The 20,295-nt window shown below is 42.5% G+C and overlaps 1 protein-coding gene across 1 annotated transcript in view; it reads right to left on the bottom strand.

Moving 5' to 3' along the window:
- The window catches only part of BMPER (BMP binding endothelial regulator), a 252,156-nt gene that overhangs the window by 91,893 nt on the left and 139,968 nt on the right, over positions 1-20,295 (bottom strand). The window contains 5 exon segments of the mRNA XM_070369518.1: positions 1,661-1,706; positions 5,609-5,713; positions 7,811-7,951; positions 12,660-12,769; positions 18,157-18,256. Of these exon segments, the coding sequence (XP_070225619.1) occupies positions 1,661-1,706; positions 5,609-5,713; positions 7,811-7,951; positions 12,660-12,769; positions 18,157-18,256 (502 nt within the window).

Here is a 20,295-nt window from a genome sequence, read left to right as displayed (position 1 = left end):
TCTGTTCATTGGTGGTCGGTCTCTACTTTAACTAAGAGATACTTTCTAGGGAAATGTAAACATCTCCATTGACATGGATACAGAGGAAAACTTCATCAATTTAGGCTTGACTCTGCACATCCAAAAAAGAATTAAGCTGGAAGTGGCCTCCAAACCATCCATAAACAAAATTTCCTCAGAGAATCTCTGGGAAGATGATTAAATGTAATAGTTTATACACATGTTTTAAAATCAACTGGTGTGTTAATCGTAGCTAATTCTTCTTCCTGCATCCCAGGCTCTACTAATATACTTAGTTGGCCTCCTTTGACTTAATTTATGTACTTCCTTGTCTTTAAAGAAAAATTCTTTTATTAAGTTTATAACTTAATTTTCCTTAATTCAGCCATCACTTTTATCCAGTGTACAATGCATAATTGTTTAATATCTGTCTCAAAAAATAGTGAGATATATATATATATATGTATGTATGTGTGAATAGCAATATATGTATATATGATAATATATATATAATGAACCTATGTATCTAAAAAGAAGAGCCAGGATAACTCTTAGTAATATAAACTCTGGCTTCAGACAAGTGAAATAAACAAACCTGTTTCCATGTGAAAGCTGCTTTCAACTATCTTCAAAGCCCACTTAAGCCTGAATGGCTCATAAAATACACTCCAACAGATTCCATGGCTGGGCTAATCCTGCTTATCATACTAATTTGACAGCGACATTATGAATACTCCTCCTTCAGTGAAACATTTCAGAAAGCTATCTAGAAACCATATGAATGTGAGGGGACTGAAACAGTGGTTTGCTAACAGATCTGGGCACACTTGAAATCTGTTGCTATGCTGTCTAAGTGGTGGGTAGTACAGTCCCAGATGGCTTTCAAAACGGCCATGTTAGAACCTTCAAGATCTCAGTTAAAAATAACAGGATGGCTACACCATTGCCAACCAAACCAAGCCAAGACCTCTTGTTTTCTCTTTACCAAGAGCATCACTGGATGTGCCCAAGTGAAACAGTGATGAAGCCGTGGTGAGGGTGAGGGAGAAAGACGGGCAACTGTTTGGCTTCATAAGGAAGGAAGGAGAATCTCTCCTAGGTTATATATAACATTTGGTTTTATAGGATATCATTATCTTTTAGTCACTATGGCTGCAAATGCTATTAGCAGTTAAAAGGCACATCAAGCTATCTATAGTGATAGTATACTGAAGTTGTTCAGTCATGTCGGACTCTTTGCAACCCCATAGACTGTAGCCTGCCAGGCTCCTCTGTCCATCGGATTTTCCAGGCAATAGTACTGGAGTGGATTGCCATTTCCTTCTCCAGGGGATCTTCCCAACCCAGGGCTCAAACCCGGGTCTCCCACATTGTAGACGGACACTTTACCAGCTGAGCCACCTGGCCCTTCCTAAAACCTCATGAGACCATTTGTCTTCTAAATTTCTCACAGCAACACATCCCAGCAGAAACACTCGCATTTGTCTTAGTTGTGCTTCTGTACAAGGATTACCACTGACTTTAATTGTCTGTAGCAAGGTAAGATGATCCCATCCTATTCCCACAGAAATAAAAGAGGCTGAAAACTTACACCACCATTTTTCTTGCTGTACTATAAAATGCAAAATAAATATTAATAGCATATTTTCAATAAACTTACTTTCAGTGCAAATAGGACAGCATCCTTTCCTGTTGAGAATTTTACCCTAATCAAGAAAAAGAGAAAAAAAAAAAAAGAGTTCAGTGTTAAAAAACAGGGTCTGCTGAGGACAAAACTCTTTTTTAAATCTCATACCAGATAAATCAATGAAATTCATCCAAGCTGTATTTGAACTCGATGCCCAGATGGTGATGATGGTGGTGAAAATGAAGTTTTAAGTATCAGGTTCTACAGCCAGGCAAAGTCATTCAAAAAGCTTTCCTGTTTTTATCCTCAGAGAAATATAATCCCTAAAGGTTTCATTGGTGTGATTTTTCTCACATGGAGGGGAGATGGAGACAGTCTGGATTCCACCTTTTCACTGATACCCAAATCTAGCCCTCTAGAGACCAAGTGCACACATGTAGAAATGGGAATTGGCTGTCAATCTATCAGTCTATGCAAAGCTTTCATTCTGTCTCTGCTTATTGGAGGGAGCCAAAAATAAACAGTAACCCAAGCTTGGGCCTATGTATACGGACAATATCTGTGCCACAAATGAAATTCCACCTGATTCCTTCTTTCAGAGAGTGGTACGCTATCCCTGACTATTATGTAGTCAAAGCCAAACGGGGCTAAGGGTTTTGAAATGCTGAGTAATTTTCCATTACCTTTCTGGAAAAACAGTGTAATCTCCTCTACTGCATTTCTTCTCATTTTTTTCTAATGATTGACATTTAAAGGAAGAAGCATAATCTCAGGACTCTTATCAGAGAATGACATTGCTTTATCTCTGACTCAGTGGAATCACAGGGGAAAAGAAACGTGGAAGAAAATGAACATTCAGGAAGCACATGCTATGAAACAGACGTCTGACTAGATATTTTCCTTAGGTTACCCTACATCAGGCTAACTGCAAGGGTTTAAAATAAGTTAATATTTAGAACATATTATAATTTTTGTTATTAAGATTCACAAAAACTTAGTGAGCTGAGCATTTTCCTTCATATAGACGAAGACATCGATGTCATGTAACACAAGGGTGAAGTGAAGTCGCTCAGTCGTGTCCGACTCTTTGTGACCCCATGGACTGTAGCCTACCAGGCTCCTCCATCCTTGGGATTTTCCAGGGAAGAGTACTGGAGTGGGTTGCCATTTCCTCCTCCAGGGGATCTTCCCAACCCAGGGATAGAACCCAGGTCTCCTATATTGCAGGCAGATGCTTTACCGTCTGAGCCAACCCAAAATCAAACTTAATTTTGTGTGACCTTATAGGCCAACTTTTCACTGCAGATTTTTAAGATGAGAGAGGTCTCATCTTAATCTTTAAGAGAAGTTAACATTTATTGGGTATCTATACAGTAGGAAAAAAATGCCGTACTTTCTTCTTTCCTTATCACATTTATGCTTCACAACAACCCTCTATATACAAATGCCCCTTTCCCCTCTTTACAGGAAACTAGGGAAACAGACCACAGAGTGGTGGCCCAAGACTTGTGTCAAGCCTTGTTTCACTACCTGTCGATTGCATCAAGAATAGATTTAGGTACTTAAAAAACAAATCACACTAACAACAACAACAAAAAAAGATGGCAGTTGATAATTAAAGAATTAGAACCATGTCTGACGCTTTAAAAAGGTACATTAAAGGCTATGACAGGTTTGAATGAGACTCAAAAACTCCATGCCATGCCACCTTCCATGGTTTGGGGCAACACGACAATTTCATGACCAAGAGCTCTGTTGTCTGGTTCTATTTGGCACAGAGGACTCCTTTGGCTTCTCGTGCCTGAAAGTAGTTGAGGACAAATCAACTGGCTGGCTCCAGCTGATGGAATAATGGCATACAGAGCTGTTTAAACCAAGGCCCCAGCAAAGAGTGACTCTGTGATTCCCTGCATCCGTACCTCAACAGAAACAGCCAGTTGCTTTCTTCAGAAAGTGAGAGAGGGGCTGGAAACATCACTAAATTAGGCAGGGAATAAATCAAGAGAAAGCTATGATGTCTGGCTCCTGAGTTACGTGGAACTCGCTGAGGAATTCTGAATGCCCCAAGAAAGCAAGAGTAAGAAGGGCCTAGTAACAGCACCCACCTCAGAGGTGGGGGGGGCGGGGTCTCAGCATCAGAAGAGATTGGTCCTATGACTACAGAGGAAGTCTCAGGACATATTAACAGTGATGGAATGACTGTCACATCGAACCTGTCCCCAGTGGACCCCTCCGTCCTTCTCACCAAATGCACTCCTTTGCCCTGGGGGACTGTCAAGAAGGGAATGCAACCACACAATCCTTCTTCAACAAGGCATGCAAACTTCTGGAAAAAGATGTATAGTAGCCAGGAAGGATAGAGCAGGAATATGTCTGTTTCTTAAAAAAAAATTATTATTATTATTATTTTTTTAATTTCCCAAAGCAATGCAGGGGAGGGGAAGTAAGTGTTTAACAGGATTTCTATGGTAAAACTAAATTATCTTCCAAAGTGCTTGTGCTGGCCCCTGAGGAGGCAAAGTGTGAACCAAAGGAATGATTGGAAAACTGCCTAGAAACAAAAAGGTGGGCCCTGAGGCAGGAGCCAGGCACTGCCTGACGGGCTCTGACAAGAAGACAGGGGTGGGGTGGGGGTGGGGTGGGGGAAACGCCAGGCCTGCGCCTGGAGGGACGGATGCTCCTGGCCCAAATATGGTCCACAAACAAGAGACAGGAACCAAGATGCTGGTAACGGAAAGAGCGCTCACCTCCCCACAGCAAGAGGTCTGTGAAGACCACCACACCTGCCGCGAGTGGCAGGACTCAAGTGAAGCCGGGAACTCCACCAGGGCCTGCAGAGGCTGGTTGCTCGAGCCACCAGGCTGGCTCAGCCTTTTGTTTTTGTCTTGTAGAATAAGGAAGCCCATTATTACTAACATGTGCCGCAGGAGTTCATTAGCAGCGAGGGTTCCCGGAGGACGGGCAAAAATGATGTGATACCATTTTTCCCAATGAATATTTATAAGTAGATCATGCTCAACTCTCCTTATTGTATCTCCTGGGTTTTTTTTTTTTTTTTTTTTTTTCAGTTTTATGTCTGAGGCTTTTTAAAGCAAGACTAATTAGGGTTTCTTTTTTTCTTTTTTTTTTCCCCCTTTATTCAGTTGTGCAATAGCAACAGCTGTTGTTTTTTTGTGCTTCATTTGGCACTCACGTAAAAACAGCAACTTTTTGTTTATAATAATAACAGATGTGAATAAAATTAAAAGCTGTCTCTGACAGAGAAGGGAAGACATGTCCTGATTATATGGATGTATTTTTTCATTTACTGGAAGGTATTGAATAGGCTTGACATTTTCCCAAAATGCATAAAACCTTGAAAGGTTTCAAGTTGCTGAGGTGAATTCAATGAAGCTCATGCTTTGGAAGATAATGGATGCTTTATTCAGGGCACTGGAACTATGGGTTTCTGAAAAGAGATATTTCCATAAAGACACCATTTCCATTCAGGACTACAACAGAGCCCGGGTTGGAGAGGGAAAACTTCAGAAAAGGGGTTGGAGGGTGCCACTGGGCAGGTGAAACTCCTTGGGGAATTTATTAATAAACAACCACATATTCCTTTGAATGGCTACAGGAAGAAAACTGATTTGAAAAGAAAGAGAGAGGTAAAATGAAAGGATCTTTTATGATATTCAAAAGAAAACCCAGCAAAAGACACGAGGGAGCTGATCAAACAGAAGTTGGAGACATTAAAACAAAAAACTGGGAGAGATCAGTAAAAAACAGAGCGAGGTAAGAGCTATTACCCTGCTAGGCTAGAATCTGGATGAGAATCATAAAGAACAAGGAGCAAGCTTTGCAAAGGACACGTGTCTATTTGGGAACTTGGAAGTTTTGGAGGATCTGAATTCTGTGTTCAGAAGATGGGAGGTGACCATGCCACACACAGGATGGTTCTCTAGATGCTTAGGTAAAGAGTAAGTCAACCTGCAGACGAACCTGAGGGCAGCTGCTGATGGGAACACACTGCTTCTTGCGACACTCTGTCTTGCCTTTCACACAAGCACAGATGGTACAGTTGACAGACGACCACATCTCTCCATCCTGCAAGAGAGACCACAGAATTCTTCCATAAACTGGAGGCTGATGGGAGCTAATCCACCAGGCTAGGATTTGTCTGTCAAGGAAAGCATTTCTTCCCTGAGTGATGGTTTCCATCAGTAGACTGAATTACTCTGAGGTGTTTATCTACATCTAACTGATCTGATAGAAATGGTAGATCTTAGTGTATGTGTGTGTGCGCGCGCGCATTTCCCCTCCAGGGTATATTAAAAAAAAAAATGCTTGTACACCAAACAAGTCATATTTGCATCTTGCTCCTTTTGCACTGTTTACTTAGCTTCACCCTGGAAAGCAAACAAGACTTTTCCTACATGATGCAACAAGGGTCTAATTTTTCCATTTGATAGGACTGAAAAGTTTGAGTTCTCCCAGATGCCACTAGTTAATTGAGACGTCCGGGGGTGGTTAGTTTATTCCCAGATGTGACATGGTTCTGGCCCACATGGGGCACAAACATGCAAAGAACAGAGACTAATCCATATGACTCCCATTGCCAGCCAGACACCTGACCAGCAAACCACCTGAAAATGTGGAGCACAGACAGAAAACTCCAAGAGCCATTCATCCCATGTCCCTGCCTGTCTGATATTCTCTTCCTAAAAGGCTGGGTAGCACTTAGGACACATTTTCTAGCCCAGAAAAAGCTGTTTGAGGCATCTCTTTGGCTTATTGGATTTATAATCTGCAATTGCTGAGTGCCCAACCACAAAAATCCTGTACTTCTGGGAACATGCAGGAACGTGTATTCTTGCTTGTGAAAAAAAAGATTATGGGCAATAGATTTAGGCCTGAAAACAGAGCAAGGATTCCTTTCTGGGCTTCTGGATCTAAGCAGCAAATTTTATTAAAAACAGAAAAACCAGCCCAGATCTTTGATGTCACCTATGCCTCTTACTCTTCCTTCTCATTTTTGGGAGGTATTTTAAGGACTACCTATGTCTCTAGTGCCTTTTATCTCTCTTACTGAATCTGTTTTAAAGGGCATCTGACTATTGCAAATTCTCTGAGTGCACATTTCTAGGACTCCATAAATTACTTCAGGCCCCATCCATGTATATGAAGGAACCTTTTTGGGAGGAGCCTGGGAAGCACTTTGCGTAATAGAGTCATCAGGGTGAGCCTACCGCATCTGGATGCTCCAGAGACAGAGGATGACGTGTAAAGAGGACACATGAGTAGCTCTGGAAGCTACTGTGGAACCACAACACACAGATACATACAGACGCCCTTCCCTGAGGCATGATACATCAAATCTTTTTACATATGTCGTAAGAATCAAGACGCTCCCTCCAGCTCTGTAATAGGAAATCTAGCCAAGTGCAGAGGGCCTGAGGTGCCTCCATCTCTGACTTGATTCTGAGGGTCTCGATTCTCAAAGGTACCCTGAGATGACACCTTCAGGTACAGAGAAACTCCCTCCACCCGTGGGGAAAACAGATTAGATGGGCAGCACTTTGGACAAAGTCAACGATCTTAATCCTAACGTTTAAATGGTCACTGGCCAGCTTCCACCCACGCCACTAGAAAACAATGTAAAACACACCTGAGATGGGCAGCAGACGACCCTACTAACTCAGCTGGGGCAGGACCCGCTCATCTTTGTTCAACTGCTCTGCTGGCCACAACCTCACCCAAACAGCTTCCAAATGGGAAAATCTCTCTCTGAAAAAGGAGCTTAGTGGGAAAGTTCTAAGAGAATCAGGATCTTGGCACGGAGGACCGTGCATCTCTGACTGCTGTCCCCAGGCATTTGGGTACCCATAGCTGCACCATCCAGGGGACTCCTCAGCTCAGCCCCAACCACTGGCACCACATTTAGAAAAGGCAATGTTTTACAGGTTTAACGTATGTTATACACCAAAAGTAAAGCCAAGAAAAACACATTTTCAAACAGTTGCTTCTCTACCCCTAAGTGTCCTTGACTCTAAACATATATGCACATATAATATAAATAAATACTTTTATACACATACATACATGGATACACAAAATATGAAATATTGCAATCTGCACTTTGCTAGGAGCTTTCCACAACTCAGTATCATACAGTAGTTCCCATGAGCTTGGTTCATGACATACCCGGAAAATCTTGTTGCCAAACTTGCACACTTTGATGTCTTCCTGGGGCACTCGTAGGAGGCAGTCATCACAACAGGCCTCCTCGCCTCTGTCGCAGCCACCAGGGTGGGAGCACTTCTTCTTACACACAACAGTGGAGTCCTGGGGGCCCGAAAGCAAACTGGAAGTTAAAGACAATTTCCACCTCCACCAGACATCCTGCCTGGCCTTCCTTTGTGTGTGTTAGTCACTCAGTCATGTCTGACTCTTTGCGACCCCACGGACTGTAGACCACCAGGCTTCACTGTCCATGGAATTCTCCAGGCAAGAATATTGGAGTGGATTGCCATTCCCTTCTCCAGAGGAACTTTCCAACTCAAGAATCGAACCCTGGTCTCCTACATCACAGGCAGTTTCTTTACTGTTTGAGCTACAGGGAAGTCCTGGTCTTCCTTTAACAACCCACAATTAACTTCTTTAAAACATATGCTGAAGATGTGTATAAAAGTCATTCAGTCGTGTCCAACTCTTTGCAACCCCATGGACCCCTATACAGTCCGTGGAATTCTCCAGGCCAGAATACTGGCGTGGGTAGCCTTTCCCTTCTACAGGGAATCTTCCCAACCCGGGATCAAAGATACCATATTCTGCTGCTGCTGCTGCTGCTGCTAAGTCGCTTCAGTCGTGTCTGACTCTGTGCGACCCCATAGACAGCAGCCCACCAGACTCCCCTGTCCCTGGGATTCTCCAGGCAAGAACACTGGAGTGGGTTGCCATTTCCTTCTCCAATGCATGAAAGTGAAAAGTGAAAGGGAAGTCACTCAGTCATATCCGACTCTTAGCGACCCCATGGACTACAGCCTACCAGGCTCCTCCATCCAAGGGGTTTTCCAGGCAAGAGTACTGGAGTGGGGTGCCATTGCCTTCTCCGACCATATTCTAAGTCACTGCAATAAATCTTTCATTCACTTCAAAATTTTACTTGCTGACCAAGTATCCGGACTAGAAGAAGAGGAAGCTATGAACAGTGTGACATATGCCCCCCCACTTTCCAAGGGCTTATCAGTTAATGCTCAGCAGACTGATGGGATATCCTGCTCCAGCCACTGGGTTAGAAGGCCCAGTGCACTATGGACCAACCAGTTTCCTTCCTTTTTCCTGCCCTTCTCATCTTTTACAACCCTCCTTAACAGTGTTCCCTCAGGGCTCCCCCATGGCTTTATGACACCTTCTAAGAGCTGACAGTAAACTCAGGATATCTTTGATCAAAGAGTAAAAATTTAGAGCTCATGCTCCATGTGAAGATGAAATTCCTTAGTGTGTTCTGTGTTCACAAAGGAACCAAATGAGCGATTCTAAAGCTAGGCCTGGGTTCTAGGGGTCTTCCATCAACTGTGTGACCTTAATCAGGGAAACTTAAACTCTGAGGTTGACAAGTCTATATCTGTAACATTAAGGAGTATGGCTTGATTTCAAAAGAAGTGGCATTCCATGGACAAAATAGCCAAGTGAGTTGTATTTACTGACTCATTCAACAATGCATGGGAAAAAAGTTCAGAGGAGCCTATTATATATATATATATAGAAGTCACTCAGTCGTGTCCTACTCTCTGTGACCCCATGGACTATATATATAGCCCACCAGGCTTCTCCGTCCATGGGATTCTCCAGGCAGGAATACTGGAGTGGGGTTGCCATGTCCTTCTCCAGGGGATCTTCCCGACCCAGGGATAGAACCCGGTCTCCCGCATTGCGGGTCAGACGCTTTACCCTCTGAGCCACCAGGGAAGCCCTAAGAAAAGCAAATTTTTCCAGTTTCCCAGCCAACAAGTTGAAATTTCACCTGGAGTAGAATGTCAGATGAAATGACTATAAGAGCAAAATATTTATGAAACTTAGCAGAAGACAGGATGGAGGAAAGAAATATCCCAGGGTAGATCGGCAATGACCTCAAAGTGCTGAGTTAGTGTGAACCAAGAGCAGGGAAATGAGAGACCAAACCCCTCTCCAAGACATAGACCCAATCAGTAAGCTTGGAGAGAGGACTCACTTTGGAGCCTCACATACAAATAGGTTGAGTAAATCGACAGATGTAACTTCTGCAACTTCTACATCAATTCTATGGTTTCAAGAGGCACTTCTGGTACCATCTACTATACTCTCACTAACTTATCCTCTTAAGATTAATATGACAATGAGATGATCCTTCAAAAAAAGGCATTTGTTATTCAAATCACATCACACAGTGGATAAGATATAGAATTGAATATGACCAGGGTAGAATGCCAGTTCATGTATTAAGTGTATTGTCTTGTACAAATCCATCCCTCTGTGCCCTGGATTCCTCATCTTCAAAATGGAGATGATAACACCTCTCAAGTTGATTGTGCAGTTTAATGGAATATGCAAAGTACTTGGCACAGTGCCTGGCACATGGAAATAAGTCAACTCATAAATTGGCAAAAATCCTTTGTCAAACTGCATATTTTGATTTCAAGTTTGAAAAACAAGGGCACTCACCAGCTCTAGAATAATGCATACTTCATGATAGATTGCCCAACTTTCATTAAATATACACCCACAACCAACCATCCCCCACCACACACAAACACACACACATTTAGAGTATCATTAGATCATTGCCTGGAACTGGATTAAGCAATTAGAATACAGAGATGGATAGATGTGCGCCTGTCCTCAAGGAACTCACAAAGAGAAGAGATAACCATCTGAACAAAGACTATATAATAATGTGGTAAAAAGAACTGGTAAAGGTATAGGGCTAGGAGAGAAGATGCAACAATTACCTATCTAGGTGGGTTGGGAAAACCTCACTAGAAGAGGTGATATCTGAGAAAGGCTGCTATAAATGAAGAGGAGTTTGCTAATCAGACTCAAGGAAGATGAGGACACTGCAGGCAGACGGAAACCTAAAACTGAATTGTGTTTAGAGAACTATTTCCTGCACCTGCATGGCACTCACTGGATGGGGATACTGGAGAGGGAAACTCTAACAGATACAAAACAACCCTGATCACCCCAAATGATTGCAGCCTGATTCTTCAAGTATTCCATTTCCCAAAAATGACCGTGAATTCATACTCTGATAAAAAACATCTTGAAGGAACAGTTTCAGTTACGCTTCTTTTGAGTATTGGGATATATTGGCTAATCACCTCTCAAAGAATCTCTCAAAGAATGAGACCCAAAACGCTGCAAGCATAACTAATTTCCATCCCTGGGATGCCTGGCTTTTCTGCAATCAAGAGAATCGGGAATGTGATGTCTTTCATCAAAGGCTCAGTATCCCCAAGAGGAAGCTATAACCTGTGAAATTCCAGGAGAGAAAGAGAAGTCCAGAGGATGGAGGCCAAGGCAACAAAAGGAGTGGCTATATGCTTAGCACAGGATTCTATGAACCATGAAAGAGAGGAGAGGGCCTCAGGAAAGTAATTCCAGTCTTCGGAATTACTTGCTGTTCAGTGCTAGGGAACAGACAGTTCAGCCCTTCCTTGGCCACTTCCTCGAAGATGCAGTGCATGCTCATTAACAAACCATGCCTTGAGTAATCAGGAACTTTTGAACTCTAATTCCAGCTACTGATTGACAGTGAAAAAAGTTCCTCTTTCCCTCTCCAGACCTCTGGTTATTAAAAACAAACAACTATCACCCCAAAATGTATTATTCTAAACTCATGTCACACAGATGTTTCGATTAACTTGCTAATGAATGGTCCTAAAGTCCTCCGTGTAAATGATTCTCTTCTCAGTTTCAGAACTGAATCACCATATAAACATAGTCTAGGAATGTGTGATGTGCATAATGCCTTTAAATTTCTGGAGCTGAGGAATTCTTTCTTTACCAGTCACTAGATGTGTGGTTCGGAGAAGGCAATGGCACCCCACTCCAGTACTTTTGCCTGGAAAATCCCATGGATGGAGGAGCCTGGTAGGCTGTAGTCCATGGGGTCGCTAGAGTCGGACACAACTGAGCGACTTCACTTTCACTTTTCACTTTCCTGCATTGGAGAAGGAAATGGCAACCCACTCCAGTGTTCTTGCCTGGAGAATCCCAGGGATGGGGAAGCCTGGTGGGCTGCCGTCTATGGGGTCGCACAGAGTCGGACACGACTGACGCGACTTAGCAGCAGCAGCAGCAGATGTGTGGTTGCCTTTTGAGAAAAGTGTGTAATGACTCAAGTAAGAAATGGTATGATGAACAACACATAAATACTCTCTTCCCAAACTACCAGGTTTATTTTTGTGATAACTGTGAACCCATGCCTTTCTTTTCTCTTTACTGCTGTTGTTCAGTCACCAAGTCATGTCTGACTCCCTCATGGACTGCGGCACACCAGGCTTTCCAGTCCTTTACTACCTCCTAGAGTTCGCTCAAACTCATGTCCATTGAGTCGGTGACGCTATCCAACAATCTCATCCTCTATTGCCCCCTTCTTTTCCTGTTCTCGATCTTTCCCAGCAACAGCCTTTTCTGATGAGTTGGCTTCTTTTCTCTTACATGTGGTTAAAGCCATTTTTATTGCCAGGTGTGTCAGAGAATTCATACTGAATAAATAGAGCCAGAGAACACTGCAATGTGCATTTGTCTGACTTTTATAAGTGCTTTAGCCCCTCAGAGTTTAATTCTTACCCCTAGAGCTAACTTATTGGTCCTGGGAACATAACAGTGATTCATAATTTGGATCCTATGTCTAAACTTCCTTGTGAACACGCAATATAACTTTACAGATAAAGTGGCATCAGTAATGCCTCATTACCATAAATAACACATTATTATATTTGGCTATAGTGTTAACATTAAAACCAAAATGTCATCCATTTTGGACCACAGCCCCTCAGAACTATCTTACCTTGCAGGTACATGCAGTGCAGTTATCATAGAGAAAAGAGGATCCATTGTCATAAACATCACTGCGAAAGAGGCAGCTTCCAAATGGGAGGTCAAACACTTTCCTTTGACCTAGAAAGAAGCAACAGCATAGCGTTAGCAAGACAGAAGTCAGGATTGTCCCACTTCATCATCAGCAATTATAGCACAGGACTGTTAAACATTCCCACAAGACCAGGTAAATCTAGTGCACAAATACAGAGCCATGGGTCACATGTTTCTAGGGGATTCCCAGGAATCATGACTTCAAAGAGTTTTTGCTAAAAAGAGTTTGATTCCATACTGAATCTTGTAAGTTTAACAAATCTTTATTATGAGTTCATCCTAGTGAGCCAGGATGACTAAGGCATCCTGTCCCAATGGAGCTTAATCTACTGGGGAAACAAACCCACAAAAGATGATTTCAATACAATAAGACAGTCAGTTCTGGAAAGAAGCCAATCTAGGAACTGTGAGGATGGGAAGGACAGAGAAGACTCAGGATGTGCTGCCTGAGCTGTATCTTAAAGAATGAGTAAAATTATCCAGAAAGTGGGTGTTGGCAGGGAAGAGGCAGGAGAAGTCAAGATATCCAAAGAAGACTAGGATGAGCAAAAAGAAAAACTAATGAGATAGTATATCAGTTGAAGAAATGACAAGTCCATTGGCATCAAGGGTGATGCTAACTCAAAGATCACACAGAGGAGGAATCCAACTCCACAAATGCAGTGTTCAACCTCCCACAGGCATCACACCTCTTGCAGAATTACTGTGGTTTTCCCTGATGTAAGGATTTGATTGGTGACCCAAAAGGCGAAAAAAATCAACCCCAAATAAGGAGTGTAATCCACTTTCCTCCTTTCTTTCAGTATTTGAGTTTCTACTCTCTGGAGCACATAAAAATATCTCTGAAATGTTACTTCAATTAAGGACTAAGTTGAGAAGTCAAAGATTAATCATCACTCATAAGATTTATACCCACACTCTTCCTGTAAAAAGATTAAAAGCAATCTCTATTTCATTGGAGACCAAATGAAATGCTGAAGTATCTATAAACACATATGAAATGCTATTCTCGGAATTAGAATTGTTGGAATTACTGTTAGTAGGTGTCAAGAAAAATGCCATCTTCCCGTTAAAAGTCAACCTCAAAGCTGGGATACAGTATAGATGTAGAATTAAATCATTAGTTTAGTTCTCCCTACAAGAAGCAAACTTGCTTCAAAAGATGATTGTGATAATTTTAACTTGGGTCCCACATACAGACTCCTGGGTGACCTTGAACTTGATTTCTCCAGGCCTGACTTAGTTCACTTGTCATAAAATGATATCAAAATGCCTCCTCCCAACAACACATTGCCATCTCTAACTACAATGTCAATGCTAAAGTATACATCAAAAACTTTTTTATGGTTAGATAAAATTTAGCATAATGACTGTATGTGCACCTAACAATTAGCAATACCCCAACTGAAACAGGCATTCTTCTGTGTATACTCAGGTTCTAAGTCTTCTGAAGTTTGTAAAAATGTATAGATTAAATCAGAGGATTACCTGAAAAATACAGAATTCATCCTTTCTCTAGGTCTTCCTCTAGGTAACTCCCAAGGGTTGTCTGAAGCATCAGAAATCTGTGTGCAGGCTACCCACCCCATCAGAGTCACACCTGTCATATCACACCTTGATTTAGGACACTCTATAAAAGTATAAGAAACACCCCTAAGCAGATTTTTTTTTAATTTACTACAAAAATGATGGTGACATTATTTTTCACTGCTTTAAACACTGTCCTCTATATTATTCCATCAAAGATATATTTCTGTCCCTTAAGAATTAAAAATAGCCCTGCTTCAATCGAGCATTTGTTTCAAATTGTGATAACATGGTTTGCTTTGTCCTGTCTTTTATTATATATATTATTATATATTATATTATTAGTGTTAGACTGGTGGATTGATACATCAGTAGACTACTGAACAAAAAAGGCTTGAGTTTAATCTCCCTGCACAAATATGATCAATGGCAGATAAGTATTATCATTATTAGAGGTGGTATAATTCAAATAGGCTTCCCAGGTGGCACAGTGGTAAAGAACCCACCTGCCAATTCAGGAGACGTGGGCCCAATTCCTGGGTCAGGAAGAGCCCCTAGAGAAGGAAATGGCAACCCACTCCAGTATTCTTGCTTGGAGAATCCACATGAACAGAGGAGCCTGAAGGGCTGCAGTCCATGGGGTCGCAAAGAATCATACGCAACTGAGCAACTGAGCACACAGCACATATAATTCAAATATGATCTTGGGCCGTGTGACTCTGAGAGGTGCATCGGTGCTCTATATATAGAAACTTCTGCTGAGGCTGTCATTGAAAATGAGAAAAGAGAGGAAAATAGTGCAAAAGGCAGGGGTATGTCATGTGAATGAATCCTGCTCACGGGAAAACTGAACAGCAAATCAGTGTCCAAAAACCCAAAAGTCTAAATAGTCTAAAATTTCAGCATCCACTAAGCATTGCTATGTTTCCTTTTTTTTTTTTCCTGTCTTCTGTTGTGTGGGTATGTTTCTTTCTACTGTCAAAGAACATACAATCTTACCTAAATCCCAAAGTCATCATGGCTCAAAATAAGATAAAACATTCAAAAGAATAGTTCAGAGACTCTGTGTATAGCCTAATCTAAGCCATTTCCACTTTATTCCTCTGGGGCTTAGCCCAGCAGTAAAGGTCTCATTTGGGAGAATTTCTGAGTGTCCTAAGAGTTGCTGTTCCTTTTGTAGTCCAACTTATGACCACAAACGGACAGAAAAATCTGCATTCAATACAACAGTCATTGTTCATATGAGAATCTCATCTGACTCAGCATATCCACAATACCAGCTTCAGAGCTTTAATCAAGCTTGCTGCTGCTGCTGCTAAGTCGCTTCAGTTGTGTCCATTTATGTGACCCCATAGACGGCAACCCACCAGGCTCCTCCATCCCTGGCATTCTCCAGGCAAGAATACTGGAGTGGGTTGCCATTTCCTTCTCCAATGGATGCACGCATGCTAAGTCGCTTCAGTCATGTCCGACTCTGTGCGAGCCTATGGACAGCAGCCCACCAGGCTCCTCTGGCCACAGGATTCTCTAGGCAAGCCTACTTATCTTCAAGTTGAGGCCCCAAGCCACACCTCCTCTGGGACGACTTTCTCACCTAGATGGGGCCCTGTTTCCACCATGACCCACAGCATGATGATTTCAACAACAGTGAACTGGCTACTTCTCTTCCAGGGGCACAAACACACATGGGCAACCCAAGAAGCACACACATCAGGGGAAATGCCTTCAGTCAGTCATGTCTAAACAATTCTCCTTTGTTCTGATAATATCTATGGAATTACTTTAAAAGCAGGTGCATGTTTGTGTGTGTGTTTGCATGTATGTACACAGAAGGAAGGCAAACATTATTAGATGAAGAGTTAGCAGCAGAATCCTTCAAAGAGAAAGCTGCCTTCATTTAACAAGATACCTTTATTGGCCAATTCAATTGTAGAAAGATAGACTTCAGGGTATGGCTATGATAAGCTGGGAATGATAAAAATAAATCAACAGGTGTTTCGGTTGGAGGAAGCAAAGTATGACAGAAAAGACAGAAGATTCAAGGAAAGAGTGTGGACAATAAGGATTGGAGGCTGTAATCCACAGAAAAGGGACAGTGATATTTTCCTAAAGGCAAAGTGGCTGAGACCTTTTAAGAACAAAGCGAGCTTAATATTTCAGTTTCTATTATTCATTGTGCTTCCCTGAAAAGTAATCAGCCTCTTACTGTAAACCTTCAGTGAAATCCCCTGCACAAGCCTTGATTCAATAGCACCATAGAATGTGAAAAGACAGGGTGGGGAGGTTTTCCTGAAAGGACAAAATGATGTTGAAGAAGCAGATGGAGGAGGGAAAGGAAGAGGAACAAAAAAAAGGGAAGAGAAGGAGGAGGAGGTAGAAGAGGAAGAGGTAGGGAACAAATAGAAAAAAGCAGCAGGAGCGAAAACACAAAGCCAGCGGTGACTAGAGAAAATACAAGCCCCCTGCCAAGGATCCCTGGAGATACTGGTGGGGATGCTGCATATTCTATTGTATTCATTTGATGGATCAAGCTACTTTTATCTGAATCTTAAATGGTCAAGCTCAATCAACTCAATGACCTTAAGCTCACATGGAAGAAGCTGATACATAGATAAAGAACAAAAACCAAAGGATTCCGGGCTCTAGGGACCCTCCATCCAAGGTGTTTCTCTTCAGGTGGTAACATGCATGCTGCTCTCCACGTTACCTGGAAAGCTGAGAAGCAGCAGGTTAAATCGTGGGTTTGGGAATCACGGAGACTCACGTTCAGGAGTCACCTCCAGAGCTCACTAGCTGTGCTACCTTCTAGGAATTCTACTTCTTTCTCAGCACAAAACTAATCATGGTCCCTATATTATTAATACACATCAGAATTCTATACTTAGCACCTGTATGTCACAGACTCTTGAGAAAATTAAATGAGAAAAAAAGTTCCTGAAGTTTTCACATGGTACCTAGTACATAATAATTGCTCCAAAAGGAATAGCTAATCCTCTTTTTTATTGACTTATTCATTATTCCCTTCCAAACCTCTTGTTTGAGGCACCTTATCCTCCTGCATGTTTTTGCCTCTAAAATAACACTCTGTTCCTCCATCTGTTTACTTCATATGCCTTTATTTACTTATTTTTCTTTTGGGGGCATGCTTTGAATCATGTGTGATCTTAGTTCCCTGACCAAGGATTGAACCCTCACGCTCTGTCTGCATCCCCCATCCCACCCCCCACATTGGTAGCACAGAGTCTTAACCACTGGACTGCCAGGGAAGTCCTCACATGCCTTTAAAATACATTCCTACTAAATGTCAGATGCCCAGTTAAAGACAGTTTCTCAGTGTTGTTCTCCCCACAAAAATACATTCCTACTAATCATCAAATGTCCAGTTAAAGACGGTTTCCTCAGTACCATTCTCCCCACACCAGGCTATTATCCCAGGGTGTCTGGTATACCAGGTTTACAACTACAGGGGAAGATAAGAGAAAAGAAAGTTCTGGGGAGGCTCAGAAGTGAAATAAATCCTTGTACACACCTTGGTGGTGGTTTAGCCTCTCAGCTGTGCCCAACTCTTGCAACCCCATGGTCTTGTAGCCCACCAGGCTCCTCTGTCCATGGGACTTCCGAGGCAAGGATACTGGAGTGGGTTGCCACTTCCTCCTCCAGGGGATCTTCCTGACCCAGGTATCAAACCCAGGTCTCCTGCATTGCAGGTGGATTCTTTACCTACTGAGCCACCACACCTTACACTCAGGTAATCAGAAGAAGGTGTTGTCTCTAAGAAGCCATGAAATAGCACAACTTGAGAACCTCAAGATAACAAAGTGGACAACTCTCAACAGAAACTCCCAGAATGAATTACGTTGTTCTTTGACCTGAAAACAATCACTCACCCAAACATTTGGGGCAGCACTGTCCTGGGGGAATGTGGCTAAGGTGCTGAGGACAGGAGAGAATGGGACAGACTTCTCTCACGCACTGTGTCCTGCCTCCCTAAAGAAAAGAGGAGAAAAAAGCACATTTAGAAAAGTACGTGCATATATATAGTGTCTAACCAAACTATCTGGAACAAACCTAGACCTTCCCTGGGGTTGGTCCCAGGGTGATTGCTCAGACCTGGCAACTGCCCCTAGGCATCCCGTGCTCTTCCCCGTAGATGCCATGAATTGTACCCATGAGAAGGCTGCCTCTAAAGCAATGGGTTCAGTATCACCTCTCCCCACTCACCACCACCACCACCACCTTTATCTTTTTTTCCCTCTTGAAGTGAAAGTGAAAGTCACTCAGTCATGTCAGACTCCTTGCAACACCATGGACTGTAGCCTACCAGATTCCTCTGTCTGTGACATTCTCCAGGCAAGAATACTGGAGTGGGTTGCCATGCTCTCCCCTCCAAGGGGATCTTCCAAACCTAGAGACTGAATCCTGGTCTCCTGCATTACAAGCAGATTCTTTACCGTCTGAGCCACCTGAGCATTTTGGCTTTTAAGACCAACCAACCCTCTCAGTTTGGCTGAGATTTGAGGCTTTCAGTACTATAACCAGGAAATGTCTCTGGCAAACCCAGACAGGTTGGCCTTTCTTTCCAAGCCCAAGGCAAGAAAGCAACTTTGGGGGTTTTACTGAGATGTGTCTTCCTGTTTCAGACCCCCATCTTTCTAGTCCTGCGGTAAAGCTTCCTCCAGGAAGACTTCCCTTTTGGTCACTCCTTAAAGGTGTTGCTAGAACAACTCAGCAAGGCTCAGATTTGGGGAAGTTAGTCAATCTGCTGAAAATGGATACACTGGAAGCCAACATTCAGAAGAACCATTTCACTGAAGTCACTCAGCCAAACTAATATGAATCAAGTAGAAGGTTTATGATGACTGATATTAAAAAGACTTCAGCAGCCTTGGAAAATGTTCTAGAGTCTTCAGATCTTTCACTGTCTCTCATTCTTGACCCTTTCTGTCCTCCAGCGTCCATCACCTCTGACATCCATTCCTTCTCTTCCTCGGTATTCCCTGCTTCTCTGCCCATTAGTATCTCAAACCCCTCCAAGATGTGAAGATGAGCATACTAACTTCCTTTCTCCATTCCTTAGCAGGGATGCCTGTTTTCCAACCTCAGCAACTTGTAACTGAATCCCCATAAAGCCAAGACAAAAAAAAAAAAAAAAACGGGCTTTCCAGTCAATTTACATTCAACAGCTTTGCAAGGCTCAAGTGAAAACTATCTGGTGCAATATGAATTACTATCAAACTTGTGAATAATTCAGTTTTTTTTTTCCTTTACCAAAAAAAAAAATCAGTAAATTTGTTAGATCAATCACTAGGCAAATGACATTTCAATGAATTGGCTTCTCTAGGATTTGAGCTGGAAACCAAACTAGTAGACCATCCAAAGTACCCGTTGCCTCAAGCCTGGAATTTTTATCTTGAGAGGCCTCAGGAAATAAGCAACTCACGCCTCAAAGAGTCCTGGGCCTCGCAAGGGAAAGATTCCCTCATAGCGTTTCCTCACACCTTCTCCAGCACTTTCTGTATTAACACCAGACATTGGCCGTCTGGATCCTATTCATTCCCATCCGAGAACACTACTGTCGCCTGTTGTTTCTGCTTTCCCTTCCTATTCCTGCCATTTTCATTGTGCAAGTTTTACTTTTGGTAGGGACAGATGAAAAGGGTAGAGCATGTTATGTCTTTTTAAATATTTATTATTTTTAAGCCACTTTAAGGTTGGCTTCTTCCCCAAACCAATAGAAAACACACAAAAATACCACAAAAAGTCCTTCTGTTGTTTTTCCATTATTTCCAGATCAGCACGAATCACTAAAAATCTCCCAGGAATCCCTAGCTGTTCTCAGTGAGTTTCCTCACTCGACTGTATAATCCTAGACTCTGGCCCTTCACCAGACTTCAGAGGCGCATAACCTGAGTCTTGGTCACACTCTGAGGTCTGCCCCGGCTTATACATAAACCACAAAAGTCAAATCTAGAGGGAGGCAGAAGGCTCTCCTTAGCTTTTAACTTCCTCAAATCTCGAAGCCTTGG

The sequence above is a fragment of the Bos mutus genome, chromosome 4 (genome assembly GCF_027580195.1).
Source record: "Bos mutus isolate GX-2022 chromosome 4, NWIPB_WYAK_1.1, whole genome shotgun sequence".
Lineage (NCBI taxonomy): Eukaryota > Metazoa > Chordata > Mammalia > Artiodactyla > Bovidae > Bos > Bos mutus.
Note: the sequence above shows the minus strand (reverse complement) of the source record. Positions and strands in the feature narration are given on the sequence as shown.